Source organism: Staurois parvus, unplaced genomic scaffold (assembly GCF_062004578.1).
Source record: "Staurois parvus isolate SC_StPar_1 unplaced genomic scaffold, SC_StPar_1.0 ptg000148l, whole genome shotgun sequence".
Classification (NCBI taxonomy): domain Eukaryota; kingdom Metazoa; phylum Chordata; class Amphibia; order Anura; family Ranidae; genus Staurois; species Staurois parvus.
In genome coordinates, this window is record NW_028317944.1 from 193,641 (window position 1) to 213,114 (window position 19,474).

Consider the following 19,474-nt stretch of genomic DNA (forward strand, 5'->3'; position numbering starts at 1 on the left):
GGTATCAAGGAACTGATCTGCAGAGCGTCTCAGCCCTGACCCAAATTTTACTCAGCTGACTTTTGCCCAGGTTGCTATTCAGCCCTTCTGACTAAAAAATAATCAGCTAGCTCCCCCTAGCCAAGAAGAAAAAGAAGACAAATATTTTGTCCACTGATGATTAAATGATCCAGTTTAGAGATGCACATAGAAGTTACAAGGCCAGGGCATAGGCCTGGGATGATTTTTAAGCATCCCGTACATTTGGACATAACCCACTATGCTTGAGTAAGCCTCCCAACACGGAATCCTTCATTGCACAGCTCTGCATTTAATTCTATTGAGAAAATACAATCTAAATTCTGTGGGCCCAATATGAAGTAATGTTTGTTTTAGATTTTTGGGCAAAAAATGGATTTAGTTTAGGAACTGGTCCAAGCTTCCGTGAAATAAAGACCCAGTCACATAAGTGAAAGCAGAGACCCTTGTTCGTAAGCACCCTTTTTATGAATTACTTATTGCAGTGGTATCTTTATCTCTAAAAAAAATAATATCCCTTGTTTACTTCTCATTTTTTTTCTTATTTTTTAAAGTATATGTGATGTTCATAAATGTGAATGCACATCTTTTTGGGAGATGTTTTTCTAACTGGTTAAACTGTTACTAATACTATCAATAGCAACCACCCTTTCCATCTTTTTGCTTTTTGTTATAGTGCCTGTTGTCCACAACTGCTTTTGGCCAAGGCATTTTCCTTATAACAACATTTGAAAATGAGGGAACAGGTATGAAACATATTTTATAGCATTTCCTGTGTTTAAGATTTAGAATTAACTAATGAAAATGTTCTATTCGTTTTCTCAAAAAAAAAAAAAACATGGCAAGAACTTAAAAAAAAAAGAATTAGGTTTCTTTGCCAAAAGTCCACAAATGTGTTTTTGTTGGGAGGTATATAGTTAAGGAACACATTTAAAAATAGGTATTGGGTATATATGATTTAATTAATTTGTTTTAATGCTTTTAAGAAGCTTATATATTATAAATGAAGGTACGAAAATATTGATGGTTGAATCGGTTTGTCCAAATGAGGATTTGTTGTGGTTTGAGCCAATATGGTGGACACAGAAATTTGTGAACATATGCAAAACCGTGAATGTGACTGTCACCACACTTTTACTACACCCTGTTTCAAATTATTATGCAAATGATATTTTTCTCATTTACCTAAATAATTGATGTAAATAACAGCATAATTCTCATGTTATCAACTATTAAGAGTACAATTCACATTTTATTGAACAAACCTCCTAATGATAACAGGATTTTTTTTTAACATAAAAAACTTACAATGCACTGTTCAAAATTATTACGCACAGTAAGTTTCAAAACAGTTTATAGGTTGTAAAGAACTGAAAATTGTCATTTGTTGTGTTTGCAGCATATTTACTGAAATCAAAAGCTATTTCAATCAAACTTTTAACAACATTTTAACTTTTTAAACATTTTAACAGGTCACGTTACATTTTAACATAGGACCCCTTATTTGATAGCAGCTTCACAAGTTTTGCGTCCATTGAACTTGTGAGTTTTTGGACAGTTTCTGCTTGAATTTGTTTGCAAGATGTCAGAATAGCCTCCCAGAGCTGCTGTTTGGATGTAAACTGCCTCCCATACTCAGAGATCTTTTGCTTGAGGATGCTCCAAAGGTTCTCAATAGGATTGAGGTCAGGGGAGGATGGAGGCCACACCATGACTTTCTCTCCTTTTATCCCCATAGCAGCCATTGATGCAGAGGTATTCTTTGCAGCATGAGATGGTGCATTGTCATGCATGAAGATGATTTTATTACGGAAAGCATAGTTCTTCCTTCTGTACCAGGGAAGAAAGTGGTCAGTCATAAACTCCACATACTTTGCAGAGGTCATCTTTACCCCTTTTGTTGACCCTAAAGGGGCTGACCAGCTTTGTTCCCATGATTCCAGCCCAAAACATGACTCCACCACCGCCTTGCTGACGTCGCAGCCTTGTTGGAACAGGGTGGCCGTCCACCAACCATCCACTACTCCATCCATCTGGACCGTCCAGGGTTGCACGGCACTCATCAGTGAACAGGACTGTTTGAAAATTAGTCTTCATGTATTTTTCTGCCCAATGCAACCGTTTCTGCTTGTGAGCATTGGTTAGTGGTGGCCGAATAGAAGGTTTATGCACAGTTGCAGGACTCTGGAGGACTCTACACCTCGATGTCCGTGGGACTCCAGAGGCACCAGCAGCTTCAAATATCTGTTTGCTGCTATGTAATGGTTTTTTAGCAGCTGCTCTCTTGATCCGATGCATGGATCTGGCAGAAATCTTCCTCAATGTGCCTTTATCTGCACAAACCCGTCTGTGCTCTGAATCAGCCACAAATCTCTTAATAGTGCGATGATAACGCTTAAGTTTTCGTGAAATATCTAATGTTTTCATACCTCGTCCAAGGCATTGAACTATTTCACTCTTTTCAGCAGCAGAGAGATCCTTTTTCTTCCCCATATTGCTTGAAAATGGCGCTCTGCTTAATAATGTGGAACGCCCTCCTTTAGTAGTTTTTCCTTAAATTGGGCTCCCCGGCCAATCTAATTATCACAGGTGTCCGAGATTGTTTTCAGTTATCAAAAGAGCCCTGACACACAATGCCATCCATGAGTTAAACTGAAAAACAAAATATTTAATCTTTGTGACACTTAAATAGAATTTGCATAATAATTTGGAACAGGGTGTAGTGGTTATCACTAGTAATCACTGTTATGTAAAATGCATGCACCTGAGAGACTCAACTACACTGAATGTTTATTGAATGTCAGATTCACTGTTTTATAAATATGCTCCATAAGGTGTATGTAAATGCAAACAGTTAGCTTTTCTTACTACAAACATAAAGAAACACCTTTCAGGTGAGTAAACTTGTCTATCCCACTGACAGGTGCCGGACCGGCTCACCACCACACTGAACTGTAAAGAAAAGGAAGGATGGCAGCATTCCGCAAAAGGATACCGAAGATAAAATGTCTTTATTCCATAGGAATATTCTATGAGAAATGGTTCCCATTTCCCTGCATCCTGTGTATTGTCAGCTGGAATAAAGACATTTTATCTTCAGTATTCCTTTGCAGAGTTTGGCCATCCTTCCTTTTCTTTACAGCTTTTCTTACTAACTTTCTTATGGTCTGCTAAATATACCATTTGTAAGCATTTCTATTTTTTCTGTTTGATAAAAATACCTGTTCTCTCCATGGACTACAGAACACATCTCCCATGTTATATAGATGAAGAGGGGGTTATGTAGTTGTAATGGACTTAGGTGTACAGCATGTATAGTAAACTGAGATAAGCATAGTGAGTATCGCAGCTTATCTCCACTGTGCTGCAGTTTAATAAGCTATAATGAGGAGTGGAAATGATGTTCTCCACTCCTTACTGCAGCTCAATGAGAAGCTGCCAATGAGTTCTATACAATTGGCCAGTTTATTAAGGTGCAATGTAGGCACCTGGCAATAGCAGGGAGAGAAGCAGGAAATGGCCGCAATGTGAGGAGGATCCAGAGGGATTATGTCCCCCTTGAAAAGTTGGGAGAGGTTATATAACCGGTTCTAACATATACAGGGGTTGCTGAGCTGTGACAGAAGAAACAGCTGACCAGGGGTGGACTGACAACTCATGGGGCCCCGGGCAATAGGGGATCATGGGGCCCCTGTGTCCTTGCCCAAACTCAAAAATGCCTATGAAAAAGGTACCAGGGGCATCTCATGGGGCCCCCTACTGACCCCGGGCCCTTGGGCAGTGCTCAAGTTTCCAAATGGTCAGTCCGCCCCTGCAGGTGACATAACCCCCTGGTTCATCATTCATAAATAATTATGTTTTTATTTATATCAAGACTTTTCGGTGACACTTGAAACTGAGTGTATTTATGGCTATATAAATTCACTCAGTTACAGGTGTTACAGGAATCCTTGATGTAAATAAAAACACAAATATAATAATTTCATTTTTACGCCTATATTGTCACCTTTATACTGTATTTAATTTCTCATTCAGAAGTATGTGAGCCCCTGATCTTGGGAGATCATGGGCTCAAGTCGCATTTTTACAACAAATCAGTTATTCGCTGCATATTTCATTCACGTCACTTCTCAGTCAGAGAAGAGAAGTACAAATGTTAATTAACTGCTTGCCTGCTGCCCTATAGTAGAAGCAATGCTACAGGGCTGCAGGGCTGCACAAAATCACATATATATGTGATCTGCATTTCTGGGTAGGGGGCGTGCACGCTGTCCTACCCACACCGCCATTGGCGCCCAGGGATGTCAATAACTGGGTCCCGTCTAGAGATTCCCCGCCGACAACCAAAGCTGTAAACCTGAAAGGGGAGAGACCTGTGTGTAAACAGCACAGGTCTCTCTCCTGCCAGCAAGGACATTATTATTATTATACATTATTTATATAGCGCCAAAGGGTATGCTCAGCGCTGTACAGTAGCAAGGGGGACAGAACATGAGACAAGACAGTAACAATACAATACACGAGGGGTTCGAGGGCCCTGCTCTTTCGAGCTTACAATCTGCACAGCAGAGAAATACAAAGCAGCATGTCTTCCTAGCAAAACAGCACACACAGTAAATTACACACAGCACACCGTTACCCCTTTGCCCAAAAGTTAACCCCTTCCTGCCCAGTGTCATTAATACAGTGTCAGTGCTTTTTATTAGAACTGACCACTGTATTAGGGTCACTGGGGATGTCAGTGGCAGTTAGTTCACACCCAGTGTCAGAATGCCCGCCGCAGTCCCGCTATAAGTTACTGATTGCCGCCATTACTAGTATATAAAAAATGAAAACAAAAATTCCTGTATAAATACCGGCATTTGTAGACAATATAACTTTCATGTAAACCAATTCATTTACATGTATTGGGATTTTTTTTTGTGAAAATATGTAGCAGAATACATTTTGGCCTAAATTTATGATGAAATTTGATTTTTTTTTTTATTGGACATGTTGTATAGCAAAACGTCAAAAATATTGTTTTTTTTTTCAAAATTGTCATTCTTTTTTTGTTTATAGCACAAAAATTAAAAATTGCAGAGGTGATCAAATACTACCGAAAGAAAGCTCTATTTTATGGGAGAAAAAAAGACAAAAATTTCATTTATGTACAGCATTGCATGACTTCGCAATTGTCAGTCAAAATGATGCAGCGCCATATCACAAAAAATGGCTTGGTCAGGAAGGGGGGTAAATCCTCTGGAGAGCAAGTGGTTAACTAGCTCTCATCTGTGAGACATATATATGATGAAGGGCCCTGATGTGTAAAAGCAGGAAACTTCACAGTTTAATAAATGTACACCATATTCTCCAAGGGAGGCAATGCTGCTCCTTGAAAGATACAGTGGGTTATTACCCTAGGACAGGAAGTGTGTCGCTACCACTGGCAGGACCACCAAATCAAAATGAAGGGAAAAGCTGCAATTATATAAAATTTTTTGCTCTTAGGTTTAGGTATGTTGTAAATATTTTATGTAGAGGAAGAAGTGAGTGCCTGAAAATAAATATGTCAAAGCAGCTAAGCACACAATGGGTAACCAATAACCCAATAAATTAAGAGTATCTAAAATAGGATCGTGGGGGCGCATGCGCGGCCGGCTCTGAAGGTGGACGTGCAGTGAGACAGCTCCATCCACCCGCCAGACTCACTGCGGCACAAACCGGCCCTGGGACACAGCACTGACACCGCACCGTTCATATCGGGTGCCCGATCCTCCACAGCTATGCCAAGACGCAAAAAACTGGCGGATCAACCAGGAAAACTCACTCAATTCTTCCCGGCCGTCGGGCCGGGAATCCAAGATGGCGCCCGCGGCTGCACGCAGGGAGAGGAGAGCAGTGACCAGCAGGAGGACTACAGGTCCCAGCAAAGAGATCTCAGGCTGCAGCACTCGCTCTACCCCGGGGACCCTGGTGAGTCATCACCCCCACTGTCCCCTACATCACTAAGCCCAGCTAAGTCCAGACCTAGGCTAGAGCAGGACCCCAGCACGTTACTCCAGGCCTCAGAATCTGCATCACATGTACCCCACTCAGCCATGCCTGATATAGCCGCATTCCCTACATCTGATGTACCTCTGACAGAAATATGCGTGAGAAGCATGCTCACATCTTTGCGCCAATCGCTACATAATGATCTTTTCACATCACTTAACCAACTGTCAAATATAGTACAACAACAAGAACGCAGAATAACCCACATTGAGAACAACATGGGAGACATCATTACGGCGCAGAACAACTTAATCGATGCTCATGTAACTCACTCATCAGACATAGAGCAAATCAATCAAAAATTGGCCGATTTAGAAGACAGATCACGTCGCAATAATATTAAATTCAGAGGAATCCCTGAATCTGTCACGAACGAGGACCTACTCCCATACATACAGCAATACATCAAACTCATTCTACCATCAATATCCGACTTAGAACTCGCAATTGACTGCGCACACCGCCTACCCAAACCCTCCTTTCTACCAACATCTATTCCTAGAGATGTCTTAGCACGCATACATTTTTACCACGTGAAAGACAGAATCATGTCAGCGGCCCGAAACCCGCCTCCTCTCCCGCCATCACACACAAATCTTCGCCTCTATGCGGATTTATCTAAGGCTACCCTCCTTAACAGGAAACGTATGATATCAATCACCAAGGCCCTCAGAAATCACGGCATAGCCTACCAATGGGGGTTCCCCACTAAGTTAACGGTGAGACAGCATGGTAGGATTTTCACCATTAAAACATTGGAAGCTGGCCTGGATCTCCTAAAATCCTGGAATATTATACCCGCGGAACCACAAGAATCTGCGCATAGTTCTATGGAGGCAACTTAGCCCCTGCGGGACATACCCTTTCTATATCACTCAGTATATTCACACGCTCTCCCAGGAGCCAATCATTTACTTAATTTGTCTGGCGTTTGGCCTAAACCCTTGAATTTCGCTCAAAGTTCTCTTTACAATTGGCCTGACCATTATCCAATGGTCAAGCCCTCCTGAACCCCCAAGTTTTAGAGGTAGCAATGTTGGCTACACGTGATATTTGCATTTTTCGCAAATGGTTTTTTATTGTTCACCATACCTTCTTCCCCCTCTTACCCTGGCACCATTGGACACCCACCCAATATTTCAACGTCTTCTACTGCGACACATCTTGGAATACTCCCTCTACCGCTTCAATTGAGTCACAGACTTCCCACCTATGCTCAAACGCTCATCCTCTTGAAAGTGTACATAATCTTAAGATTCTCCCAAATAACACTCCAACCAACGGAAAATCCTGGAATTATAAATACCAATGATCAATTTTACATCCTTAAACGTCCGAGGCTTAAATTCACCTTATAAACGATCACTACTATCTAAAGAAGCACGGAAATCAAGAGCAGACATACTCTTCATACAGGAAACACATTTCGCTACTAATAAGTCACCTAAATTATATCTTCATCGCTTTTCTCAAATATTCATGGCAAACAACACCAAAAAGAAGAATGGAGTGATCACGGCCATCAATGACTCTCTCTCATTCCGTATTTTATCACAGACAGCGGACCCACAAGAACGCTTCCATATATTAGTATGCCAAATAAATGACAAGACCCACACTTTAGTGAATATCTATGGCCCAAATTGTAAACAGATAAGTTTCTACCGTAAACTTTTCAAAACCATTTCCCGACTTAAACAAGGGAAACTCATCGTCGGTGGCGATTTTAACATTATAGGAAATTCGGACATAGACTCTTCCTCCACTTCCAAATACACCAAACCTACTTTTAACCAATTTCTCCATAACAACGATCTCTATGACATCTGGAGATGTCAACATGGCTCTGAACGGGATTATACCTATCATTCCGCTCCGCATCTTTCATACTCCCGAATAGACATGTTCATAACAGATAAGTGGACGCTTCAACAGGTGACGTCATCCAAAATAGGGACCATAACCTGGTCCGACCACGCTCCGATCCAAATATCCTTGATCGATGATCAAAATACAGCACTACCACCCATCTGGAGACTTAACTCTGCACTTTTAACAGCACCGGAAAACCTGAAGCATATTCAAGATGCCCATAAACTTTTTTTTGATACCAATTCCACCACGGATATATCCATTACCACGCTTTGGCCAGCTTACAAGGCCTACATGAGAGGTATCCTCATTCAATTAAATTCCCATGTTAAGAGACAACGTTCTCAACAAATTGACCAACTCATGACCTCCATCCGCTTAAATGAAAAACTGAATAAACAACACCCAAATCCAACCACGACAGCGACTCTAAACTCCGACAGAAATAAATTACGTACCATTTTTTTACATACATACGACGCTAATCTGCAAAAAACAAAAGCTAGATTTTATGCACTAGGTAACAAAGCAAACTCGCTCCTTAGCAAGACTATCAGACAAAAACGACTGAAAACCAAAATATCCACAATCCAACATCCTACGTTACATGACACCCTGACAAACCCACAAGACATTGCCAATGCTTTTGCGGCCTACTACCAGACACTTTATAACTTGAAAGATGACGCTGATACAATCCAACCAACAACACAATCAATCGAACATTTTTTGAGTAGTACTAATCTTCCATGCATGACTCAGGCCCAACTTGAATCTATTTCTGTACCGATTGCCCCTCCTGAGATAGAGAAAATCATATGTACCCTCCCACTGAACAAGTCCCCAGGGAATGATGGTTTCACCAATGAATATTATAAAGCACTTGCTCCCAACCTTACTCCGCACCTAGCACTCCTATACAACCATGCAGCTACTTATGGAGAATTTCCCCAAGAAATGCTACAATCGATAATTACCACCATTCCGAAACCTGGCACAGACCCCCAATTGGTACAAAATTACAGACCAATCTCACTTCTCAACACAGACATAAAGATTTATGCTAAAATAATAGCTCTGAGACTACTCCCCTACCTACCGACTCGAATTCATCCAGACCAAGTAGGGTTTATTCCTGGTAGACAGGCCCCTGACGCCACTAGACGAATCTTATCCCTGATACACCACCTTGAATTAAACCCCCAACCCTCGCTTCTATTATCGCTCGATGCAGAAAAGGCGTTTGACCGAATCCACTGGCAATTTATGACGCATACACTACAAAAATTTGGGATATCTGGTTGGATGTTATCGGCCATATTGTCCCTTTACTCTAGACCCTCAGCCAGAGTGCTAACTAATGGTACGTTATCTCATCCTTTTTCCATTTCTAACGGAACTAGACAAGGTTGCCCTTTATCCCCCATAATTTTTGCTCTTCTTATTGAACCACTGGCAACCAACCTTAGAAACGACCCTATATTTACGGGATTTAAATTCCTAAAATCAGAACACAAGATCAGCCTATTTGCGGATGACATTATCCTAATGGTCACCAACCCATATAAATCCCTTAACGTGATACGAATACAAATCCAAAACTACACATCTGTATCTTACTATAAGCTCAATGAACCGAAATCTTCCACACTGAATCTACATATACCTGAAAACAGCCAAAATCTCATCTCTAAGCATTTCCCCTTTCATTGGGAAAAAGTTAGCATTCCATACCTAGGAATCAGACTCACTACAAGGACTAGCCAACTATACAATGCTAACTTTATACCATTACTTGAATCTATCCCACAAGAAATTAAAGGTCTACGCACCACTACCCTCTCGACGTTAGGCAGAACGGCGACAATCAAAATGTGTATTTTACCCAAGATACTCTATATCTTTAGAACACTCCCTATTCCAGTGCCCCGTATCTTTTTCACAAAACTCCAGACAATTCTGAACCGGTTCCTATGGAACTCAAAAAAACCTAGATGTGTCACGAATCTTTTAATCCGTCCTCCCTCCAGAGGCGGAGCGGGTCTCCCACATGTGAAGTCATACTATCTTGCTGCAATACTTGACCAGCTCTTCTTCTGGAGACAACCCACAATTAGCAAGACCTGGACTGTTATGGAAACTTCCCTATTCCTACCGCACACCTTGTCCGACTTATTATGCATACCCCGCGGGGTACAACCTACAAACCCGCAATATAACCCCTGCATACGAGCTTCCCTAGCAGCTTGGGAGGACTTTCTTACTCATACCAAATTACAAACAGACAACCTCCACATTACCACTCCGCTCTCAGCTCTACACTTCCTTTCTCCTCACTTAAACCTAAACCTATGGATAGAACATGGATTACTCCATATACAAGACCTATATACTAACAACAAATTTCACTCCTTTCAAGCCATTCGGGACAAATACCGAATCCCGGCAACTGAATATTTTACCTATATACGTTTAACCCATGCCCTCTGTAAGGCACATGTACCATTTAACATAAAAATCCCTGCGACAGCACACCACTTCTTTCAAAAATCTACTTATCCAAAAAAAGGTATATCAACTTTTTACACAATGCTAGTTGACTCGCAGTTTACCACATATACATCATCCCTAGCAAACTGGGAAAACATAACTCAACAACCGATATCCCCCTCCACCTGGGAGAGAATTTTCACCATTACTTTCAAAGCCTCAAAGTGCAGCTCGCATTGGGAATCATACCTGAAAATACTCCATCAATGGTACTTAACACCAGTCAAGCTGTCTTTGTTTTATCCCCAACATTCCCAAACCTGCTGGAGACATTGTGGAGAAAGGGGCTCCCTTTTCCATTTGATGTGGGCGTGCAAATCCCTCACTTCCTATTGGAACCAGGTTTTCCAATTACTATCCTCGATAGTGAAAACCCCAATTTACCCAAACCCTGCTTTAGCGCTCCTTCACATTGGCATAGACAAAATTCCTCTAGCTTCACGTACTATTACCATTCACATCTTGTCTGCTGCAAAAATAAATATCACCAGGTTGTGGCGTTCTATTGACATACCTTCTATGACCCGACTACTGACCGACCTCAACTTCCTTTGCGAGATGGAGAGAAGAACGGCGCTCCACAATTCCTCGTATCATAAATTTGAGACCCAGTGGACTCGATGGATACAAAATCCCAAATGTTCCATAAAATGATTTTATAGCTCTCTTCCATACTACATGACTTTGACGACTCGGTGCCATTACCTTCCCCTCCCCCCCCTCCCCCTCCTCTACCCCCTTCACTCCCCCTTATTATACCTCCTAAAGTTCCAATTGGTTCACAAAGGTAGCATACCTCTCATGTAACTAAAGCAAGACTCTGCATTGTGCCTCGACCGGATGGTGAGGTGCCGTCAACTAACCCTTTTTATGCATATTTTCTATGTATTAATGTGAACCTCTTTATATCATAGTTCTCAGTTGTTTGTTTGTTTCAAAAATTTCTAATAAAGATTATTGAAAATAAAATAGGATCGTGCAGCGCTTAAAACAGGTATATATATACAGACAGTAGTGTAGTAGGTATTGAAAAACTTTATTGTTGATGCATCAAAACGATTTTTCAATACCTACTACACTATGGGAGTATTCCTGTTTCCACCCCCTGGGGGAGTGCTTTAGACCCACAGATCCACCATCCCAGGACAGGCTGCTATACTTCACGGATACTTGGTGATACTATCCCGGGAAGGAACAAGGATATCCCAGTGCTTTGTACACCACCTGATGACCCATCCCTTAGAGGGAAGAACTTCCAGCTTCAGGCCCCAGTAGATGACATCTGGATTGATTATATAAAGCGCTATTAATATGCGCGTCCGGTGAGTGCGCATTACTTACACCATTACAGCACCTTTTGCCGGACCAAGATTCACTAAGTCACCTTAGTGGAACTCTCTGTAATTTTATATTTTTTATATATTTTTTATTTTGATGATTTATTTCCTCTAATTGGGTTATATATTAGTTGTTTTTACTCTCTGTGTGTGTATATATATATATATATATATATATATATATATATATATACCTGTTTTAAGCGCTGCACGATCCTATTTTAGATACTGTAAATATTTTATGCCATTTTGCCTAGATACTTGTGTGCCTGCTTTTCGTAATGCCATAGGTGTGCTTCAAACCTCGGCTAGGTCCTCCCTGTTTGGTACAATTCCATATTAAATATTAGAGACACAGATTTTTTCAGGTTATTACAAGAATCGAAAATTAGTGCTAAGACAAAATGATATGCTTCCTAACATGTAGTTTCGTACCAAGAGTATAGCATTGTTTAATGTACATGGAATGCTGAATACTTAGTGCCACACAAACACAAGGGCTGACAGTCTTTTGTAGGGCAGATCATAAAATAATGTAAAAGGAGAGCGCATAGAAATTTAGGGAAAGAACTCTAAGCCTAAGCCCTGGTTCACACTGAATGCGGTTTTGAAATTGCGCTACTTCGCATGAAGTAGCGAAATTTCAAAACCACTAATCAGTAAGATTTTATGTGGAGCTGCCTGACATCTGTGTGACTTCTTGCACAGATGTCTATGCAAGTCGCATATGAAATCACCAAAAACAGTGCATGAACTTTTTTCAAAATTGGTGCTGCACCGCAAAGTCGAAGTCGCGTTTGAACAGTTGCATCAGCACAGACAGGTTGCGACTTGTCATGAGATTTTGAACTGTCAAATTGCATGACAAATTGCATTGATGTGAACAGGCGCTTGATGTGTTTTTTTAATTACATAAAAGTAGTATCTGTATGTTGCATTTACGCAAAGTAATGTAGCAAGAGTATCCATATGCCATGCACATTAAAAATAACGTTTGTTTGTTCACCTATAAACAATTACCAAACCCTGTAGCATCCTGAAGCATACAATGTACAGTGCAAGGAACTGTAAAGGGGGGGTTGATAAAAAGGTAAGGTTGATTAAAAAAAAATGTCAGCAATTTAGGAGAGGGGATAAAGGTGAATTTGATGAACAATAATTTCTTTTTTTTTTTCAGGAATTCAGTGGAATAACCTTTGCCTGCAAGAAGCTGAATCAATGTCATTTTTGTGGATTTGTGGAATGATTCCTATAGATTCAATTATGTACTTTGCTTTTGGATGGTATATAGGTAACATAAGGCCTGGTAAGAGTCTGAAAACTTTTTAAAACTAGTCAACATTTCACATTTAACCCTACCGCCTCAAAAGATTATTCACCCAAGTAATGGACACCATCTCAACACTACATATCGTATTTTTCGCTCCATAAGACGCACCTGACCATAAGACGCGCCTAGGTTTTAGAGGAGAAAAACAAGAAAAAAAATATTCTGAACCAATGGACTGCAGACACAGTACAGGAGATGACCAGAGACTGCGGACACAGTACAGGGGATGACCAGAGACTGCGGACATAGTACAAGGGATGACCAGAGACTGCGGACACAGTACAGGGGATGACCAGAGACTGCGGACACAGTACAGGGGATGACCAGAGACTGCGGACACAGTACAGGGGATGACCAGAGACTGCGGACACAGTACAGGGGATGACCAGAGACTGCGGACACAGGACAGGAGATGACCAGAGACTGTGGACACAGTACAGGGGATGACCAGAGACTGCGGACACAGGACAGGAGATGGCCAGAGACTGCGGACACAGTACAGGAGATGGCCAGAGACTGCGGACACAGTGCAGGAGATGACCAGAGACTGCGGACACAGTACAGGAGATGACCAGAGACTGCGAACACAGTGCAGGAGATGACCAGAGACTGCGGATACAGTACAGGAGATGACCAGAGACTGTGGACATAGTACAGGAGATGACCATAGACTGCGGACACAGTACAGGAGATGACCAGAGACTGCGGACATAGTACAGGAGATGACCAGAGACTGCGGACACAGTACAGGGAATGACTAGAGACTGTGGACATAGTACAGAAGACCAGAGACTGCAGACAGTGCAGGGGATGACCAGAGACTGCGGACAGTAAAGGAGATTACCAGAGACTGCGGACCTTTGGGGAAGGAGGGGGAGCGGTTACCTGAATTTGACAGGTACCCGCTCCCACTTCTGCTGAGTTGTCCTTCCCTCTTCTTCCCCTGGCAGCTTCTGTGACAGCCGGGTGCCCACTGCGCATGCGCGAGAAGCGCTGAGCTTTGTGAACGGCCTGGAGCCTTCTGGGACTTGTCATGTGTACCAGAAGACACCGGACCATTCACAAAGCGTGGCGCTTCTCGCGCATGCGCAGTGGGCACTTGGCTGTCACAGAAGCCGGCGCGGGAAGACTGCAGCGCTGGAGCGAGGAACTGGTAAGGTCCTGCAGGAGAGAAGAGCTGAGCGGCCGGCCCGGTATTCTGACATGGTGGCGGCAGAAATACCGGACCGGCCGCTTTACATTCGCTCCATAAGAGGCACTGACATTTTCCCCCCTTTTTTTGGGGGACAAAAGTGCGTCTTATGGAGCGAAAAATACGGTACTTAAAATACTTGTACATTTGACTAGCTGCCACTACTACCCCTGCACTTTTGTGACTGCTTTTGTTGTTTACCAGCTGACAAATATAGACCAAAACTTGGCCTAACATAACAATGAATGTAGGACTAAGTATAATGAGGAGAAATTAAGACATACGATATGTATAGGGAAAGGATTTTTATTATTGTTTAATATTTCTTAATATACTCCCTAGGACCTGATGTTCAGAAAAAGCCTTGGAATTTCCCATTTACAGTTATCTACTGGAAGCAACTTTTTGGGGCTCAGTGCAAGCGGAGTGAAAATCTGGATAGAAATAAAGGAAAAGATCAACACAATGAAGGTAAGTAGTATTGCAAGAGTTTCAACAAAATTATCTTTTTTAAGTTTAGCATATAATAGAAATTTCCAGTTTAAAAAATAGTGTAGATATATTCTTTATATGTCAGGTGATCCCCTACATCATTATCATGTATCATTTACAGTGTTTGATAGATCTGGAAATTTTTCTTTTTGGGTGTCACTGGTTGTTACAGAAAAATAAACTGTTTGGTCGTATTGCATTACAACATTTTCAATTCTTAGTCCCAGTAAAATCTTGGGAAGGACCACTGCATGGTTCTAGAAACTAATCTTCAAACCTCAGATATGGTTAATAATTTTGTGTTGTAGTATTTTACATGAAAAATGTAGATTAAGTATGTTAAAGCAGTTTTAGATTATTTTAACATCTCTATATCATGATTTCTATACATATATAAAAAAAAAACATGCAAAATATGTGCAACTGATCTATTCTGAGTTTATATTGTTGATATCTGTGAAAGACATTAGGTTTACTCCTCTGTAACTACTCTTTGGTATTTATCTTAACAGAATCTATGCATCAAAGACAAAACAAGTGTTTGCCTTTCATAGAAAATGGAGTATCTTTAGTTTCTGTCAGCAAAGTATATTCAAACAACCTGACAGCAGTAAATGATCTGAGCTTCAACTTTTACAACAATGAAATTACTTCAATCCTGGGTTCTAATGGTGCTGGAAAAACAACTATTCTGTAAGTTTACCTCATCACCAATAGTGAATTGTTATATTACATTATGCATACACCTCCCCACCAGGGGCGGACTGACCATTTGGAAACTTGGGCACCGCCCGGGGGCCCAGGGTCAGTAGGGGGCCCCATGAGATGCCCCTGGTACCTTTTTCATAGGCTTTTTTGAGTTTGGGCAAGGACACAGGGGCCCCATGATCCCCTATTGCCCGGGGGCCCCATGAGTTGTCAGTCCGCCCCTGCTCCCCACACTATGGTTGTTTTACTAAAGAGAAATAGGCTGTTCACTTGCAAACAATTTTTAATTTGAAAAGGAATTTACTCTTTGGTTAGTAAATGTGATGAAAATTCACAAGCTAAGGGAATATTCTATGCATAGAGAACACACTGTTTGCCTTTAGTAAATCAGCCCCAATATGTATTGCTCATGTATCAGAATATAAACACTCCGTTAAAATGTCACTTTACCTTTTTAGGATGTACCCGTAAGGGACCGCCCGGCGGTACCACTAGCACTCCACTGAATAGACGTCCCCAGCGCACAGGATTTAAGTCCCAGAGTGCTTGTTCACCAGGGCCCCTGATGGTGGGGATGGACTTGGAGCACCCCGAGACCACGTCGTGGCTACTGGGTACGTCCGTCAGTGGTAGTGGTATGCGCTGAGGGCTCCCACGGGAAAGAGTCTGTTATGAGGAGGTCTGAAGACCCCACTGCGAGGGATGGATGGATGGATGAGCAAGGTCAGACAGGCCGGGTCGGTAACAGAGAGGACGGTATGGTACAAGGCAGCGGGCAGAGAATAGTCGGGTCACACGCCAGGTCAGCAACAGCAGGTCAAATCCAATAGGGGGCATCCAGGAGAGAGGTCAGGCAAAGCAAGGGTCAGGACAGGAGAATATAGCAAGGTCAGGTACAATCCGGGTCAAAAACTTACAGGGCACAGGTTCGCAGGATACAGGATGCAGGTAAGACCAGAAGGCACTGAATGACAGCTCAGGGCCATTTAAATATCCCGCCCTGCGCTGCCATTGGTGCCCAGCGGGCGGCCGCGGCTTCTACTGCGCATGCGCGAACTCGAACGACGCGGCCGGCCCGGACCTAGTGCCCGTGTCCCTGCACAGGGCGGCGCACTGCTCCTGCGCCGGGACCATCGCTGCGGGGATCGAGGAAATCCCTGACAGTACTCTTTACTTTGTGATCAGTTTTTATTAGTCTCCCTCAGCTGACAATAGAATGCAATTTTTCAGGAGAAAAAAGTTTTCCCATCACCACAAGTCAAGTCAAGTCTAGATATACAAACTATTCTTGGTGGGGTGGGGGTCACTGACTCCAGGTCTATTTTTGCATAAATTAGATGATAGGTGCTACTAGATCATACAAGAGTTGTAATACATTTAATTTTTTTATATATCTTCTTTACACTTACAGTAAATTGGTTCTGCTGTATGATTAAGGGACATTTATAGAGCAGTGGTTATGACATTTACCACATATTCACCACTGGTGACTATTCCAGGTGCATGTGTTTTAAATGAGTAATTGTTGAACCGTCGGTGAATGTTTGGTGAAAGGCTCATTCACTGCTTTATAAATATTCCCACAGTTAATGTCAGGAAATATGTTTAAATTTGAAAGTTCCCTGATATCTATTTAAATATTATCGATACTGGAATAAATATTTTATCAAAGAAGTGTGGCTTTCCGTTATACATTTTTTCGATCACTATTACTTATTAAAGTGCACTCTGTTACTATCATGTTTTTTACATCGAATGACTACTTTGCATTTTGTTTTAGTTTTTGTCTTCCTGTTTTGTTATGTTGAATTAATACAACAATAAATAAAATATAAAAGAAGGACCATTTATTTTAATTAGAACAGCATACAGAATGCACAGTAATTTATCCCATTTGCTCTCTCTTCTTATTTTTTTCTCTCCCCCTCCTACTTCTGCCATCACTACTTTTTGTCCTGTATATTGCTAGTTTGGCCTTAAAAAACTCTTTTGTCTTATTTTGTATATGGGGGATGGGGAAGGATAAGAATCTCTGTTAAGGTTTTATTGCTTTGTGTTGAGGAAATCTAATCTCGCTATTTGCATTGGGCAAAATTGTCACCAGAAGAGAAAATGAGTGTGGGAACCCAAATCTTACAGTTATCACTGAAAACAGAAATAGATGGGATACAGTTCAGTGAGGACACTCATTCTGGTGACAGAGAATTTCTTTTAATTTTTAGGGATATTTCCTGTTGTGTCTTGCAGGGGAAATTTCAGTAAGGGACACAGAGGGGAGTAAAACATAATAGTAGCTTTTTACCTTATCTATGCTATCCAAAACAACAGCATTTTGGGAGCATTTCATCGCTGCTGCTCTTACTTGCAAACTGATTTTCTTCCTGTCCTGATCCCTCTCTTGGTTATTTACCTCCAATCTCCTTGTGTCACTGCATTGATTAGTAGGTCTCCATCAACCTCACTTCAGTCTTTTGGATAGAGCTGTCGCTACCCAAGTTCTTGTGGCAGAATGGTTCTAGGGTTTTACTCCAATCTGTTCACTGTTCCCAACCCCAAAGGGGGCATACACCCCATTTTACATTTCAAAGCTCTGAGTGTCTTACAAATCTAAAAATTCTATATGGAATCTACCAAATCTGCTATTGTTCCCCCTCACCAGAAAGACTTTTTTTAGCTTCTATGAAAATCAAAGATACCTATATTTTGACATCTTTCCAGCACATCAGCAATTCCTATGCTGTGCTGTGGGGCCACTACACTACCTGTTTGTAGACCTGCCCATCGGCTTTTCATCTGCACCTTAAGTTTTCACCAAGGTGCTGGTCTCAATACTAACCCATTTGCACTCCTTTGACATCCCCATTGTTGGACAATTAGACAACCGCCTGTTAAGGGAACAGTCAGCAAGGGCTCTGACAGACTATGTCATGTTGACCACACAGATGTTTCAGCGATTTTAAGGGCCTGAACATTCAGAAGTCATCACTAGAACCAACTCATCATTTGGAATATCTAGGTCTAGTCCTGGACACAGGACAAATTATTCTGGAACTTATGGTGATTTGGCTGTCTTATTGGAGGTTCATCTCATTGGATTCAGTCAGACAATGCCAAGGTGGTGAGGTACATTAGTTACTGAGGAGGAAAATAAGTCTTGCAGTTTCGAAAGGTTAGATTCTGACCTACACAGAACTTTATATTCCAGCATTGTTAGCTTTGTACATTCCAGACAACTGACAGGTGGACTTCCTCAGTCTGCAGTGGCTGGACCTGAGGTAGTGGTCTGCATACATGGAGGTGTTCCATGAACAGTGTTAGAAATGGAGGACACAGGATGTTTACCTCTTGGCTTCTAGTTTCAACAACAATCTGGACAGGTTTGTCTCTAGGTACAGGGATCCTTTTATAGGAAGCAGTGGATGCTCTGTGGGATTAGAACGCCCTGATGTATGTTTTCTTCCTAAAACATCTTACAGGCCTGTTTCATTGGATCAATGTGTAGGATCTTCTGATGGTCTTGATGGACTAGCTCAGGAAGATGTAGGATGCTGACCTGGTAAGACTTCTGGCAGATGCTCCATAGCCCCTCCAAAATCATCAGGAGTGATTTGCCATCCTGCTTCATGATCACTGGCTTTAATAGCACAGCTGTTGAAGCCCAGATTCTAAAGTACAGGTGAATTTCTGTGTCTGTGATTCCAATGATGATAAATGCTAGGAAGTTTATTTCTCAAAAGTAAAAAAAACTGTTCCTTGGCACACAAATTGTGTATGAGCAAACCTAATAGTAACAACCAAGGAGTTAAAGGAGAACTAAAGTCAAAACATATTCTTTCACTTTGGATAGAGTAAGGGTGAGCTATAAACCCTGGTGGGTTCTTTACATCTGTGTCCCACTGGGGAGATTTCCATTCACTTCCTGTTCCACAGCCAAAATAA

General features: G+C 41.7%; 1 protein-coding gene across 1 annotated transcript in view; it reads left to right on the forward strand.

The window, feature by feature from the left end:
• The window catches only part of LOC149464696 (ATP-binding cassette sub-family A member 13-like), a 594,838-nt gene that overhangs the window by 58,309 nt on the left and 517,055 nt on the right, over window positions 1–19,474 (forward strand). Inside the window, exons 9-12 of the mRNA XM_089674212.1 lie at window positions 695–764; window positions 12,991–13,119; window positions 14,678–14,806; window positions 15,340–15,520. Of these exons, the coding sequence (XP_089530338.1) occupies window positions 695–764; window positions 12,991–13,119; window positions 14,678–14,806; window positions 15,340–15,520 (509 nt within the window). The remainder of the gene's footprint in view (window positions 1–694; window positions 765–12,990; window positions 13,120–14,677; window positions 14,807–15,339; window positions 15,521–19,474) is intronic.